Source organism: Budorcas taxicolor, chromosome 3 (genome assembly GCF_023091745.1).
Source record: "Budorcas taxicolor isolate Tak-1 chromosome 3, Takin1.1, whole genome shotgun sequence".
Lineage (NCBI taxonomy): Eukaryota > Metazoa > Chordata > Mammalia > Artiodactyla > Bovidae > Budorcas > Budorcas taxicolor.
Genome location: NC_068912.1, coordinates 96231758 through 96248709, shown reverse-complemented (window position 1 = coordinate 96248709; position 16952 = coordinate 96231758). Strand labels below are relative to the sequence as shown.

Here is a 16952-nt window from a genome sequence, read left to right as displayed (position 1 = left end):
CAGAAAGCAGTCTAACATATACTTTAGGTGAACAATAACAAAAGATGTTATTGAATGGTTACTTAGGACAGTTGGGAAGGACCCTGGATTGTGGCAACAGAGATACCACAAAGGGCTGAGAGGATTGGCTTTTTTTTTTTTTTTTTCTCAGTATCATCCTGAGAAAGAAAGAAGCCTGGCCCAACCTCTGCTTCTTCTCCCTCCTGCCTCCTCAGAGATAAACGACCCTGCAGCTGCATGCCTGAGGCCTTCCCTCTTGCTTTTGTTGTATATTTTGCAGGAAAAAAAAAAAAAAAAAGAGGGTGGGAGGGGTGAGGTTAATGCGTTGAGTGTGAGTAATTAGTCATTCAAACCATCGACATTGACAGTGACAGGATTTGAGTGCCTGCGTTATTGTGCACTGCTTTCATAGTTTATCCCTGAAATTTTCTGCCTGTATAATGTTTCTTAAAATACATCATGGGAACATAAAAGATTTAATGCAGTGCTTTGTGTAACCATTAGAGTTTGAAGTCAACTGAACCTCCTCAAGGCTCTCTTCTGGATGCTGACTGTAATTCTGTTCTTAATTGCCTTTCAGAAGAGAGAAGGAAGGCAAGTCAGGGGGTTGGAACCTGGTCAGCTACGAAGTTGGCTGTGAGACCCACACAGAATCCTTCATTAAAGTACATATGCACACTTAAGTAACTGATATATTTACTTGCAGTGAAAATTGTGCTGTTAGAATATCAAAGGTGTTACCCTGGGGAAGCAAGCGTTCTGATTTCACCAAGCCAGCTTCTGAATTTATTGGAGGATACTTCCCACAAACACACATGTTTACCTCTGGTCTTTTTCCCAAGCTGAGATTGCAGGTGTCCTCTCTGTAAGGTCTAGCATGTGACCTTAAAATGCCGTAGTTTCATACTCCATATATTTACATCCTGGCAGCTTCTCTTATTTTCCAAGTAACGCTCTTGGTTCTCTTGTGTGTCAGATTTCAGTCTGACATTTTACATTTCTGATTCTTTTTTTAAGCCTGTCTTGCATCCTGGGATGCATCATTAAGACCAGCAAGGGGTCTTATTACACAATGTATATTAACACATTTGCAAATGTTTCTCAGCTTTAAAACTGTACGCTTTTATTGAGAAAACTCTGTGTGTGTGCATATGTACATTTCCCTCAGTTCCTTCTGAGCCCACAAAAGGATAACTGTGCAGTGTGTGTGCAGAGTAGAGAGAGCTCCATCTCCACGAGACGGGAATGACTTGACCTGATTTATAGGTTTGTTCGATGAAAGGAGCTCGGTACTGAACCTTGTATTTCATGGTTCCTTTTCAGAGGTTTGGACCCCAGTTAGGGTAGGATTGTCTGATGCACAGATGGGGCTCAGCTCCAGGAGTCAACATAAATTAGGAAATCCACACAAGATGTAAGGAGATCCAGAAGGCTTATTGGGGAACTGAAATTTCTTTGCTTGCAGACTTGATACTTCCTAGGCCTTTCTGGGGCAGGGAGACCTGTAAAATATTCACAGGGACAAGTACTGACGTTCACCACATGTGTCTGTGAGTCAAGCATCCAGTGAATTAAAAATGAACACAGCTTTCAGGTGACCTTCTATAGTCTTGGTCCCACAGCATCTCAACATGCTTGGGTATGACTTACATTTGTCCTGCTCCATCACTGATACTCTAAATGCTGCCTCACTGCAGGATATTTCTCAGGTGTTTGTGTAGGAACCATAAGAAGGGTAACCTAAGAAAGTGGTGCAGGGAAGGCGTTCTGTAGATTGTGGGACTGATTTTTTTGCCACTAAATCAAAATGTAGCTGTTGGGCAACTCTGTGGTTCTGCCGGCCGAGCCTCCTGAGCTGGATAAATTCTGTTTTTCAAGTCCTTATTGAGTTGGTGGTGCGCCTTAGGTTTGTTGCCTGGACACCTGACTCAGTGAAGCAGTGAGACGACACACCAAAGGGAGGCACTGCACAGACCCAGGAGGCCGATGGCTTGGCAAAGCAGAAACCTACCTCCCAGCCAGGAGCTGTGATGATGTTCTAAAACATTATCCCCATTAGCATGATCCCTCCCCTGGGCACAACGCCCTGATTCTTTCCTGGACCCTTGCCTCAAGGGCAGAGCATCTGCATAGGAGTTACTGGGTGCATTTTTTTTTTTTTAATCAGTGCTGAGGAGAGCTTGATTTAAGATTCTTCTACAGAGCCCTTCACTTTCTCCTTGTTCTCTGGACCAGCCTAACGCAATCCTACAGTAGTCCTGAAAGTTTTGATGTGATAAGTGAAGCCACTTAGTTACCTACGTGATGGCAAAGAATCTTAGACGCTTCCCACCTTCCTCCATCTGCCTTGTTTCCCTGATTCCTCTTGAGACTTCTTTTCTTTCTTTTGGTTTCAGTTCCCAGTTGTGACTATCAGAAGGAGAAGCAATTAGAGCAAAGCTTATCCATGTAGGACATAATGAGGAGTAATAGTTATGATGCTTCTAGCCACTTTATGTTCTAGGCATCTTACATATATAAATAACCCTGCATGGTGGTGTTATTCTGGTTTATAAAGAGAAAACAGGCCCAAGAGCCCAACTGCCTGAGATCACGGAGCTAATAAGTAGTAGAACTAGAGTTTTAAGTCAGCTAAAACTCTAAAACTTATTCCCTTTTTACTATACCACTATGTTTCAGATGAGCAAATAAGCAAAAAGCAAAGCAAAACAAAAAGAGCAACAACAACAACAAAAAAAACAGCCTCTGAACATTGATGAGAATGAACAGCAACTAGAACTTTCATATTCTGCTAGTGGGAGAGTCAGTTGGTACATCTATTTAGAAAAACTATAGACAGTACCTACTAAAGCAGAAATACCTCTGAACCCCAAAATAGACTCCATAGAATATTCCCAACAGAAATGTGTATATACACCATAGGATGTTTATGTAATGATCATAGCAGCATTATCTATAATAGTTAAAAAAAAAACTAAAAATAACCCAGTGTTCTTCAAAGTAAAAGAGATACATAAAATATAATATCTTAATACAATGCAATTTTCTCCAATAGTGGAAAAGAACAGCCTACCTCTACATTTCAAGACATGAAAGATAGTCAGATATAAAGTGCGAAAAGACATAAAGAGTACATTTTGTGTGATTCCATGTATATAAAATTCAAAAAAAGATAAGTCTGTGAATTAGAAATCAGAGTAGTAGTTACCTTGGTGGGTGGTATGAATGATGAGAATGGGGACACAAGAAAGTCTTCGGGAATGCTGGTCATTTTCTATATCATGATCTGAAAGGTGGTTACTTGAGTGTGAGTTGTGTTCATTTTGTAAACATTCCTTGAGTTGTACCCTTGAGACTTGTACACTTTACTACATGTTTATTACATAAACAGGCTTATCTCCCCAAATTTCTCAGAGCAGCCAAATAATAGTAATAATAATGGAAGCTACTAGTAATCAGATATCCGCTAAGCTTGGGTTTCCTTGTCTATAATACACAGAGGATGTTAGAATATGCCTCACTCCTTTCTTGTGGGGAGTCAGTGAGAGAAGTCACATCAGTTAACTTGCAGAGCCACCAAGAATACTGGAGTGGGTAGCCTATCCCTTCTCCAGGGCATCTTCCCAACCCAGGAATCAAACCAGGGTCTCCTGCATTGCAGGTGGATTCCTTACCAGCTGAGCTACCAGGGGAAGCCCTAGAATAACTTTAATGGATATCAGTGATTGTGGTTATGTTCCCACCACTGTTCAGGCACTTTACATATATTCTGTCACCAGATCCTTTTAACACCTTGCAAGGCAGGCAGCATTGTTCTTCTCCTCTTTCAAATGAGAAACACTAAGGTTCTCAGAGTTCAAGTCCCTAACCCAAAGTTGCACAACTAGGGAATGACAGAGCATGATCCCATTTCCAAGGAGCTGATGTTCAATTTCACAGAAGATAGAAAGAATCCCATAAAGGATGAGTAAGGGGTGGAGCTCAGACGGAATGGAAAAGTGGGACTGATGGACTGCATTTGGGCCAGCAAAACTGGGTACAGGCCTAGACTCTGCCCCACTTTCCTGTGATGACAAAGAAATTTCTGGATGTCTCTGGAATTCATCTCCAACAGGAGAGTTTTGAACTGAATTGTATTGCCTGAAGTGCCTTCTTTCTGGCTGTGCAGTTTTCTGATTCTCAGTGCTTGTCATACCATACAAGGCATCTTCATGAACCAGCTCCATGAGCTTAAACCCACTTTTCATGTAAAACCTAATTCTAACAACATCTTCTTGGGACTTTCCCCGAGTACCCCTATCCTTTAAGCAGGTTTGATTGCTCCTCCATTACATGGCCACTGTCCTATTGCAGCCCTTTGCCTTCTATGTCCTCTGTGGACTGTAAGCTCCTTGTGGATAGAGACTGAGGCTTGTCTCTTTATTCCCATGCATACTGCCTCAAACAGTTAACACATTCGTGGAAATATTCCTTTAAGTAACTATTTAAATACATAGGAGTCTTTTTTTGAGTAATGTGTGAGAGGACCATCTGGGGCTGTACTAGACTTGAAGTAGAGACCTAGAGAGAACTTTCCTTCATGTTTTTTTAATTTTATTTGAAGTCCAGGAGAAACAATAACAGAGTAGCTGGGGAGAAACATCATTAGATAACTTTGTAGCTCTCCAGCGTGCTTTTATGAAATCTAAAGTTTGATCATTATTAAGCATCAGTGAAAATCTAAACCCTTCCCATATGGAACAGCCCCACTTAATTTAATGTCATTTTACTTTATGAGATAGTTAATAAACAGGTACTGTATTTGATCTTGTGAGCGTAGCCCTCTATGTTTAGCTTTTTCAGCTTTAATGGAACTATAATTTTAATCATGATTATTACTTTACATTTTAATTATAATTTGGTGTGGCTTAAGTATACATTTCTGAGAGTGATTGTGTAATGAAAACAGGAATTAGCTTTTCATTAACAAAATAATGGGAGAGTTCCCACTGCATTCTAGTCTGTGTTCAAAATCTATGGGCTGGCCTAAAAATAGCAAGGGGAGTTTAACATTTTGGTTAAAAACATGTTTCTAAATTGGCTGTGTTCACAACCCCATCTCTTTTGCTCCATCCTGCTTTATCTTGTTCCCTTTCTTTACAAAAAATAAAATCAAATCTTGAAAGAGACTTTGTATCTTTGAGATATCAAAAGGCTTAATATTTTTATTTTTATTTAGATAATTAGCACCATGGAGCCTCAGGTGTCAAATGGCCCGACATCCAATACAAGCAATGGACCCTCCAGCAACAATAGAAACTGTCCTTCTCCCATGCAGACAGGGGCAGCCACAGATGACAGCAAAACCAACCTCATAGTCAACTATTTACCCCAGAATATGACCCAGGAGGAATTCAGGAGTCTCTTTGGGAGCATTGGTGAAATAGAATCCTGCAAACTCGTGAGAGACAAAATTACAGGTACGCTCTTCTTCACTATTCTAGGCTTGGGATTCACAGCTACCTTGTTCCTTTGGACATGCAGACCCTGGCAGGAGTGCGTGTGTGTGGTGCTGGCTTTGAGTGTTTGCAGCTTGTGCCCTGCATTCAAGGATAGCACGGGTACAGTCACAAATGCATATGTGTGTGAACACTACATGAAACTGCATTGCAGATTGGTAGGACCAGGAAGCAGATAAAGATTTTGGAGCTTCCTCAGCTTTACTTCATGTGAAATAATCCTTTGATTGTATCCTCTTTTATTCTTAATCAGCCACCCCGACACTTTGTTCTTTAGTTCTCAGTTCTGCCCTCTGCCCCCAAACCCCGTTCTCGTTTTTGTCTATTTATTCCTTTCCTCTCAAACATTTGGTTCGTGTGTGTCCAGTGCTCTTCCATGTATCTGAGACAGTGTTTTAGAGGGGGCTATTGTCATCACAACTGCCCATTGTCCCTGGGAGTAATAGGCCTTAAGGAGAGCAGATTATTCTGGAATAAATCTACTCTGTCATGGGAGGGGGATGCTACATGAAGGAATTTTATTTCACTTGTTTGTTGTAAAGATACTCTTTGAGAATTCAGAGACTTTTTACTGGAAAGTGAAACAATACCCTGTCCTTCAATAGTTGAAAACTTTAGGTTGTGATTTTTTTCTAATTGACAGTTATTCATTGAGGACCTAGTGTCTGCCAGATACTGACACTATAATCCTTTGGGGCTGGGGCTGGGGGTCGTTTCCCTGTAATCTTTCTGGAAGTGAGAATGTTTTCTTAGAAAAATATTGGACTACATCGCGATGGCAGTGAAGCTGCTGTGCTTTGATGCTCCCCTCCTAAAATCATTCACACTCAGCTTTGAGTATTTATCATTTTTGAATGTTGACTTTTATTTCCCTCTCTCTGGACAGTTTAACTGAAGAGCAGCTGGCCTATATAGGAAAAAGGAAACTTTAAAATACAGAAATACGTTATCTTGATTTTTAAATCAGAGAATACAGTGTATTTGTGTGCATGTAGCTATATTCTCCAATTCTTCTGATTCGCTTGTCAATTTGTCCCCTATATATATTATTTTGAAAAATCATAAAACTCAAATAATTCTCAACATATAGAAATCACATAACTCACCAAACATAATTTCCTCTTCTGTAAAGTTGGAAAATAGTATTTATCTCAAAGGACTTTTTGTGAGAATTAAATGGGAGACTGGATATATACTGCCTAGCACAATGCCTCTTGCATAGTAGTTTCTCAGTAATGGGGGAGGGTGTTATTATTATAAGTACAGTTAGTGTGTTTCAAGAAGAGTGACTAGAACAGAGAAATTTTATCAGGGTCTCCAAATAGGGCCACGGCTTTGGTGTTCTTATCCCAGAGCCCTGGATCATCCATCCTTTGACAGAACTGCCTATGCTGTCAGAAAGCCAATGTTTAGATTCCTGAATAATCTTTATATAATAGGATGATAATTCAAACCAAATTAAAACCAGTTAACCATATGATTCTTCCTCCTACTCCTGTATGGAAAATGTATTTTTGGTATAGCCTTACCTTCTAAATAGGGACTCTGCCAGCTATCTTAGTGAATATTATTAAGCACCTTTTCAAAACAGTTCCTTTAGAAGTGTAGTGAGATTTTTCAGAAGTACTGATTCATGGTGTTGTTCTTTGTTTTCTAAAGACACATGTTTAAACAAGCAGATTCCTTTACTGAAAGAATGCTAATTTGGTAGTTCACTGAGTGGATTTGAATAGGAGTGACAGCTTCGAAGACAGCCTTTAATTTGGTATAAAAACCAAAGTTGTCAACTTTGGTTTGTTTAGCACCCTCTCCAGCACAAGCAGAGACATACAGTAGCATCTGAGCTTAAAGAAGAAGCTTATGGGTTGAAGGCAAAAATACAATTCAGGCAGAGATTTATAATTATGCATTTTTTTAATTCAGGGGGAAAAAGAATTTTATTTGCAGAGAACTTATGGGAACGAGGCAGGGAAATATAGAGAGACCAGAGATATTTGCCCTCATTTGGTAGCAGTGTTTAATAAAAGTAGAACTTGTGGTTGTAAAGAGTGCTTATTAAATTCTTCATTTACACTACCTAATTAATTCTAGCATTTTAAATTAACAGTGAAACTGGTCCCTGCTGTACCATTCCATAGATGCAGCGTATTTCCTCCATCCACCCGTTGTTCAGGTTTAATTGGCTACGCTAAAAGTCAGAGAAGGAGAGAGAGCTAGACTGTGGGGAGGTGGGGAAGGAGTGGGGGTCTCTCTAATGGAAGACCCTCTGAGGCCTGCGTTTGGGGTTAAGTGATAACACAGGCTGGGAGGCTGAGGTTTCACACCTGCCAAGTTAAAAGGCTGCTGGTGGTGGTTCAGAAGTCAGGGTAAATGACATCATAGGTATTTTTGTTGCCCTGATTTTTAACATCCCAGTCCCCCCTTTTCCTCCAACACCTCCTACAGATCTCAGTGCATCTCAATCCTGTGAAGTTTACAGGGAGTTCTAAATACCCAGTGGGAGGATTAGGGGGTGGGAAGTGGCAAAAAGATAAGAATTCAAGATTAAGATTTTCCAGCCTAACCACTCCCTAAGAGAATGTAATCGATCTCCTTAGAAGGTTCTGGCTTCTGAAAGTGCAGGAGGGTGGGGAGGGAGGGAGGAAAGAAGGAGAGAAGAGGGAAAGAGAAACTGTTAATGGTGTTGCCAGTAGGCTGGGCTTTGCTCCTTGCTGTGGGTTGTCAATGAGTTCTCCATCAAATTTGGGCATGGACTTAAGTTGCTATTATGTATCAAGTACTTCTAGGCCAGGTACTTACTGGACACTGAACATACCTTATTTTATTTAACATTGAGAACAACCTCCATTTCCTTAGATGAAGATGCAGAAGCTTAGTGAGGTTAAGTAACTTACCGAGGCAGCACCGTTTATTAGCAGGTGGTGGAGCTGGGCTTCACCCCCCGTTTCCAAAAGCGTGATCTTACATGGAAGCATGTGAGGACACCCCTGCCTGTGTTACCTGCAGATACCTGCTAAGCCTCCCCCATAACCCAGTGAAACATCACGTTCCTCTGAGCAGCGGTTGCTCCACTCTGCAAAGTCTACCTAATGCACCATGGCTTAAAACTAGACCCCTGTGTATAACCAGAGGCAAAGATAACAATATTTATTATCCTCTGGGGATATAACTCAGCCTTCAGTGGAGAGTCAAATTTACTGAAAATGCCAGGTTTAAGATTCCCTTACAGTGCTTTTGGACATCTCTGTTACTTATCTTCTCAGAGATATTAGATTTTCTTTTTTCCAACTGGGAAAGGACACTTATCAGGATAATCTAGGTACCGGGGAGAGAAAATGTGTGTTGCAAGTTGCTTTTGTGTGCATCTGTGAACACAAGAAGGCTTTGGAAGCTATGTTCTTTATTCTTCTCCATCTACCTGCACCTCTGCTCCTGGAGAGAAAGGAAGATGGCATGTATCCTGCAAGGATTCGTGCCACCGAGGAACTCAGGCAAAGAACACCAAACCCCTGGTAGAAATTCTGTTATTCCTCTGGACTGCGGATAATTGAATGAAGTTCTTTTTTGTTGTTGTTGCCTTTTGGTTTTTCAGGCTTTGAGATTGCATTTCTGAATCCAGGTTCCTAGATGATTAGTATTTTAGGGGAGGAAACATATGGCTGAACCAGGATAGTTAGGTGGCTCATGGTATGTCTTAAAGCCAGCACAGCTGGAATGCTAAATTGCGTCTTTATAATTGTCTCTCTTGTTATCACCCCTCTCGAAAAGGAACAGAGAAAGGAGGGAGGAAAGTAACAAAGAAAATTCCCCAGAAATAAATCAGTGTACGACAGCAAGAAGTTTTGATCTGCCTATCTAGACTGTGTGATTATTTGCATCATGGTGATAAAAAAAGAGTTATATTTTTACTTGATATCACTCTTCATGTACCCATGCAGCATAGTTTTTAAGCGTAGTTTTCTATCCATTTCAGGCCAACGAGAACTCTGAAGTGGGGGTTTTGAGGATGGGGTGGTCCAAAATGAACATTATCTGTTATAAAACTGAATATATGGAGTGACCAGTATATGAAATAGATTATATGAGCTGTAGGTGGTTGAGAAAAGGTGAAGTCTCCATTAGCTAGAGCTATTGAGGTGGCATTTGAAGAATGGGGTTAGGATTTAGGTAGACAGAAGAAAAGCAAAAGGAATGGAGCAAAAATTCCAGTCTAAGAACAAAAGTCTTTTTCTTATTCTTCTGTGCTTTGAACAAAGGAAGTAAAGCCAGGTCATGCCTCTCAGAAGCAGTCCTCTCATATTGAAGCAGTGCTGCCAAGCGAAGTTAAGCATATGAAAACATTAAGTCAGGGACTTCCCTCACTGTCCAGTGGTTAAGATTCAGAGCTTCCAATGCAAGGGGTGGCAATTCAATTCCTGGCCAGGAAACTAAGATCCCACGTGCTGTGCACCGGGACCAAAACACAGAGCGTTATCAGTTAGAGTAGTGCCTGATGGACAAAGACAGCATTTCCTAAACCCTACCACTAATCCATCTTTTCATTCTTCCTTTATAATAGATGACTTTGGCTTCATTAATATTATCATCTAGTGGAAAGAGCAAAAAAGATGCTTCACTACTGGAGGCATCAGGGTGAATTCTTTGCCACAGCCTTTGTGTGTAGAATCACAGCTCTAATTAAAGGAACCAACTCAGTGTTGATTCAGTGACATTGGGTAGCTTCTGTTCTTTCTTGGATTTGTGAAAGTGCTAATAATTCCCTCTCAGGAGGTAGGATTGGACTACAGCAGTGGAGGGTAGGGGGTTAGGGGTTGGGAGGAAGCTGTATCTGTTAGAGCATCAAGGCCAAGATGTATTACACAGGATACAGTCTCTTGGGTTCAAGAGGGAGAGGTGAGTGAGGATTGTGGGTTACCTTATGTTACCTCATATACTTACAAGGAACTGGACTAATAGGGACACCATGGGAATTTAATTGTTTTGCCTCTAAGATAACATTATAAACAATAAAAAGGCTCTGGAAAAAAATATCCTAAAGTACAAAAATGCTTTGAATTTACTCCTGAAATGTCAGTTCAGCCCTGGGGTAAGTTTATTGGTATAATTTCTGACAGCATCCAGCAAAGACAAATAAAAATAATAGCAGCAGCTTTTGTGTGCTGCTATTTGTGTTTTGTGTGCCTTCTGCGTATTCTGGATACTATATTACAAGCTTTAAATGTAGTCGCTCATTTAAATAGTAAACTGGGACTTCTTGGAGATTCATAATCATAGCCAGTGTTTATTGAGTGCTTACTATGAGTGCTGATCATTGGGCTGAGATCAATAAATGAAGTTTCATGTAATCCCTAAGACAGTCATTTGACAGTCCAAAAAACTTGGACTCAGGAGCAATTGAGTCATTTACCTGCCAAGATGACTTAGCTTCCAAGTAGGGGAGCTGGGACTTGAACTCTTGGCTCCCTGACTAATTGTGAGTTGTCCCATTATAGTTTATCTCTGGCAGTTTCCCTAAAAATACTAAACTGACATCTCCCCCTTACAAACCAATGCAACTTATATTACCTAGGGAATGAAAACTTTTAGTACAGGAAAATATAATTAGAGTTCAAAATCTTTTGTCTTGGAAAATAGCAGGGTATGCATTAAAAAAAAATACCAGTGACCAGTAAGGTCACTGCTTACCTGAACAAGAAAGAATAGATTTCGAGTGGTTCCTACCTTCAATTTCTCTCTTCACAAGATACCCTTCACTGTGCTCTCCTCTTCTTTATCTTGCAAGCACTGTGTTGAAATGGATGCCGCCTTAAGTTTAAGCATACTTAAAACCCAGCCTCAATTATGCAGATCCAAGAAAATCCCAAGATATTGATTAGCTAAATGAACTTCGCTATACGCACATCAGAGGGATATGTGTTAGCAATGGGAAGGGTAGAGGAAATAGTAGCATTTATCAGCATATTTTGCTGCTGATTTTGCAAATGTACTTGATACAGTGCAATGTGCCTCCTGAATTCAGAGGAAAATCAGGCAGATTTGCATTTATTATTTTATTTATCACCTCCCTGCAGTCATTTTATACACATTCCACAAAGAAGAGTAAAAGAAATTTGAGTTGTTGACTTGGGGAGAGGATTGATTATTGTTGGGGGTTGAATGCAAAATTTTTAGTTAAGGAGAAGATTTGACAGACTAATGGGGTTACAAAACAGGAGAATAGGGGTCTGCTTTATTAAGGGGAACTTAAAGAACTCCAAAACATTAAGTGCAAACCGTGAACCATATAATCATTGTGCCTCTTACACACCCATCAAGGGCAATCAGGGACCTCCCATCCTTTCTAATTAGGACAGGTTGGCAATTGAGTGGAGCTGTGAGGCTTAGAGCTTGTGCAGGTACGTTCTGTTTCTTTCAACACATTTTTTTCCCAGGATGGCAATAGGCAGGATTATAGACCAGGTATGGTTTCCTTTTGCCCCCTGGCTATCTTTCCCTTCATCTTCCCTTCCAAATCAAATGGTTCTGTCCTGCTTCCGAACTCAGATAACTGTAGGAAAGTATTCTCACATCCCAAGAGAGGTGTCTCAAAGGATTTTTACCTGGGATGTGAATCAGGACTGAGTATTTTAAGGATTTTCTATTTCTGTACTTTAGCTGGCTGTTTGGTTCCTAAGACCAATTCCCTGTTCACTCAGCCACCCCTCCTTCCTCCAACACATACACACCACACACACACACACACACATTCACTCTCCACTTCTCTTCCCCCCTTCTCTATAGGGTGACCTGATTGATTGAGACTAGGAACTAAGCAGGAAGGTAATGTCAAACTGAAATTTCCATACATTATCTAAAAATGTAATTCATCAGCTTCAGGGTAGAAGGAAAGTGCTTTCTGAAATGTGTTAATGGGAAAATCATTTTTTCTTGTCTTCTGTGAGCTGTGATAGTGGTGATTTTTTTCATTCTCCCCCACCCCACCCCGTACTGCTCTTAACTGATGAACTTTGTTACCTGTCTTTTATTCCTTGTCAGAACTAAAGATCTTTAAGTCGCCTTTTTGTTTTTCGTACAGTCCCAAAATTGAGCTTTGATGGGAGAAGATATTTCTAGTTTGGAGAGAAGATAAAATTCAGATGGAGACCATATAGTTGTATAAGGCTTTTACATTTGTGAAAGATTTTCAATCAGCCAACTTTATTTATTTAATGTCTGCTCCCTCAGACCAAATAAATATTATATATTTTCCTTCTCTTCTCTTAAATTCTGTATCAGAGTCTGTGAGGAAGCTAAAGAGAATAAAATGTAGTTTGTGCCCACATGTTGCTGCTAGCACGGCCAATGAGTAGAGGAAGTCAGGACAAATTACAGGGCCCTACAGCAGCCTGCAGGTCTGGGAGTGGCTGGGAGCCCATGTGATGCATAAAGGTGGTGCCACATTTGCTGTTTTCTGTGTGTTGGGAGGGGGACTGGGAGTGGGCGGGAGGGGCCTAGTGGTTGGGCAGGGGGTGTTTGTTTTGTTTTTCACCAAAGCCCAAACTCGCTTTTCCTGACCCTTGCTGTTAATTTCACTGGAAAGAGAACACAAAAGGATTCATAACAGAACAATGAAGTTGGCAGTTTGATGAGGTACCTACTGTGTGTCAGGCCTTCCCAGATGGTGCTAGATCCCCTCAAGGAGCGCATGGCAACCCACTCCAGTATTCTTGCCTAGAGAATCCCATTGACACAGGAGCCTGGAAGGTTACGGTCTGTGCTTAGTCGCTCAGTCGTGTCTGATTCTTTGCAACCCCATGGGCTGTAGCCCACCAGGCTCCTCTGTCCATGGAGATGCTCCAGGCAAGAAAACTGGAGTGGGTTTCCATGCCTTTCTCCAGGGTATTTTCCTGACCCAGGGATCAAACCCAGGTCTCCTACATTGCAGGCAGATTCTTTACCATCTGAGCCACCAGGGTAGCCCATGAATACTGGGAGTGGGTAGCCTATCACTTCTCCAGGTATCTTCCCAACCCGGGAATCGAACCAGGGTCTCCTGCATTGCAGGCGGATTCTTTATCAGGTGAGCTACCAGGGAAGCCCTAGGGTCGCAAAGAGTCAGACACGACTGAAGTGACTTAGCATACATGCACACAGTACTGTGTGTCAGCTACAGTTAGACATGTCATGCATGTTATCTCATTGAAGCTTTGTACCAGTCCATGGTATTATCTCCATTTTACAGATCAGAAAGCCAAGGCTAAGAATCAGTTAGCTGCACAGCACAGTTTACAATAGCCAGGACATGGAAGCAACCTAGATGTCTATCAGCAGACAAATGGATAAGAAAGCTGTGGTATATATATACAATGGAATATTACTCAGCCATTAAAAAGATTTGAATCAGTTCTAATGAGGTGGCTGAAACTGGAGTCTATTATACAGAGTGAAGTAAGCCAGAAAGAAAAACATCAATACAGTATATAAATGCATATATATGGAATTTAGAAAGATAGCAATGATAACCCTATATGCGAGACAGCAAAAGAGACACAGATGTATAGAACAGTCTTTTGGATTCTGTGGGAGAGGGTGAGGGTGGGATGATTTGGGAGAATGGCTTTGAAACATGTATGTTATCATATGTGAAACGGATCGCCAGTCCAGGTTCAATGCATGAGACAGGGTGCTCGGGGCTGGTGCACTGGGATGACCCAGAGGGATGGGATGGGGAGGGAGGTGGGAGGGGGGTTCAGGATGGGGAACACATGTACACCCGTGGCGGATTCATATCAATGCATGGCAAAACCACTACAATATTGTAAAGTAATAAGCCTCCAATTAAAATGAATAAATTTATTTTAAAAAAAAGAATCAGCTGGAGAATACAAAGCCTATGGTGTTTCTTTTACCTTACTACTCTGCCGTTGCTGAATGAAAATGAATAAAACATCAGCTATGGGTGTTCAGAGGAGAAGAAGATCACTGTGGGCTGGGGTTCTCAGAGCAAGTGTCAAATAGGAGTGAGCCTTGAACTTGGTAGAGAGTAGATTATCCAAGGTGAGTACACACAGAGAAAACAGCTGAGCCAAGCTTCAGAGACATCTTCAAGGGATAGTGAATAGAACAGTCAGAAACTACTCTGTGGGGTAAAGTTACTACCCACTTTGTGTTGATGAAATAAGGTCAGAGAGGTTAAGAAATTTATCTAAGGTCACAGCTAATAAGTTGTGAAACTGAGATTTGAACCTAAGTCTGTCAGACTCCAAAGTCTGTGTTCCTTCTACTTTGCCAATAAATAACCTGACCTAACACAGGAGGGAGAAGGCAATGGCACCCCACTCCAATACTCTTGCCTGGAAAATCCCATGGACAGAGGAGCCTGGTAGGCTGCAGTCCATGGGGTCGCTAGGAGTTGGATAGGACTGAGCGACTTCACTTTCACTTTTCACTTTCATGCATTGGAGAAGGAAATGGCAACCCACTCCAGTGTTCTTGCCTGGAGAATCCCAGGGACAGGGGAGCCTTGTGGGCTGCCGTCTGTGGGGTCGCACAGAGCCGGAGACGACTGAGGCGACTTAGCAGCAGCAACACAGGAGAGATGGACAAGTTGCAGGCTTCTCATGGTGATTTGGGAATTACTGTTTTTCTCACTGAGGTCAGAGTCATGTTCTCTAGTGAGTCTCTTTCCAAAAACTTCAGTTTTGCACTGATTTATAAGTTTGGTTTTCTGCTTGGCCGTTGTTTTGTTGTTGGATGTCTGGTGAGACAGGGCCCAATCTACACTGAGTGGAATACAGCTAATTAGGGTAATTACTCTAATTTCTATGGCCGCCTCTCTTCACAAACATCTCAAATCAGATTAAATAATTTTATTGGTAGTATGACCATGAAAGGTATACTTAATAACCCCTGATATTTGCCTTTCATGTTTATTTGCAAAGGTTTTTATACTCAGTACCTCTTCTGACCCTATTAAAGTACCCAATATCGGCAATGTCTATACTTACTTTACAGATAAGACCAGTGCACCCCAAAGAAGAAACTCTTGACTTCTTATTTTCCTTTCTTCCTCTTTTTTCTTTTCCTTGCTTGTTTCCTGTCCTGCCTTCTCTTTCTGCCTTCTTATTTATTTATATGCCATTTGATCCAACAAGAATTTGAATTGACTTATGAGATAGAAAAGAGCTAAAATTTAAATAGCCATAGATTAAAAAAAAATAAATAAGGTAGAAGGGAAATAGGAGTAGAATGGTAAAAGGAGACCAGAGAGAATGTTCATAAATTAGTTGTGGCTAGATGACTCATCTCAGAAGTAACAGACCAACTCACCAAAATGACCTAGTCTGAGTTTTCTTTGCATCAAGGAAATGTGGATGATGACAACCTTAATCCCATTCTCAAGTGGTAACCAGGATCCCAGCCCTGCTCCCTTCCCACCACTCTCACTAGAGCCTCTGATCATGCGGACTGTTGCCAGTTATCCTATAGGTTCAGGTATGAAGCCTGAAATCACATACATATAGTTTTCCTTTTTTCAAATTAAATCCATGTTGAATTGATAGACTTGTTTTTTATGGCTGGGGCAGGCAGCCAACAGAGAAGCTGCCTGAGTGAAGTCCCTGTTTTCATTAATAAAAGGAATAGACAGTTGAAGCAGGCTTCCTTGCCTGCTACCCTGAACTGAGATACAGGTGGCTTCTGAGTCTCCGCAGTCACTCTGTCCCCTTTGCATCCCAGGGTTGGGCATCAGACCTCTGCGCCCATCTCCCTGGTGAGGGTTCCTACACTAAGTTCTGTCAGGTTCCCCATCCTCCAGGACCCTGAGCTGGGTAATAAACAGGAAAAAAAATGTCAGCCTCACTTCCAGGTACTGATCCTGGAAACTGCAATCAGTCCTCAGCTGCCTTTTCTTTCCCCGGTGGCCCTCACCTGTCAGCAGAGCCTTCCCAGTGAGACAGACCACCCTTTAACTACAAAAGAAATGAGCACTACCCAAGAACTCTACAGTCCCCAACACACACACACACACAGACACACACACACACACACACACACGCACTTTCTGGTCAAAACACCAGATGCCAGAAAAAAGAAAACCAGATGCAATGCATTGGACTAACCAAAGGTGGGACAGATGTCAAACTTCTGTACCACAACCCCCTCCCCCCACACACACACTTAGTAGAAGTGGGCATGCCCTTGCAGAGGTCACTGTATTCACCTAGACCTCCATTCTCAATATACAATATAAAGATAAATCTTTACTCTACCTTCTTTGAACAGTACTTGTGAGTTCAAACCAAATGCCACATGAAGACACTTGTAAACTAAAGCAATAAATGGGAGGGGCCCCTTCTATCTCATAACTCCTTCCCACTTCTCTCCAAGGGTTCTACCACTGGGCCAGCAGACAGATAAGGGAGAGGAGTGGAGAGGAGTATAAAAGTGGATTTCTGTTCTGGTTCAGTCCTCAGC

The 16952-nt window shown here is 41.5% G+C and overlaps 1 protein-coding gene across 1 annotated transcript in view; it reads left to right on the top strand.

The window, feature by feature from the left end:
* ELAVL4 (ELAV like RNA binding protein 4) overlaps positions 1-16952 on the top strand; it is an 89747-nt gene that overhangs the window by 35091 nt on the left and 37704 nt on the right. The window contains exon 2 of the mRNA XM_052637278.1: positions 5219-5459. Within this exon, the coding sequence (XP_052493238.1) occupies positions 5219-5459 (241 nt within the window). The remainder of the gene's footprint in view (positions 1-5218; positions 5460-16952) is intronic.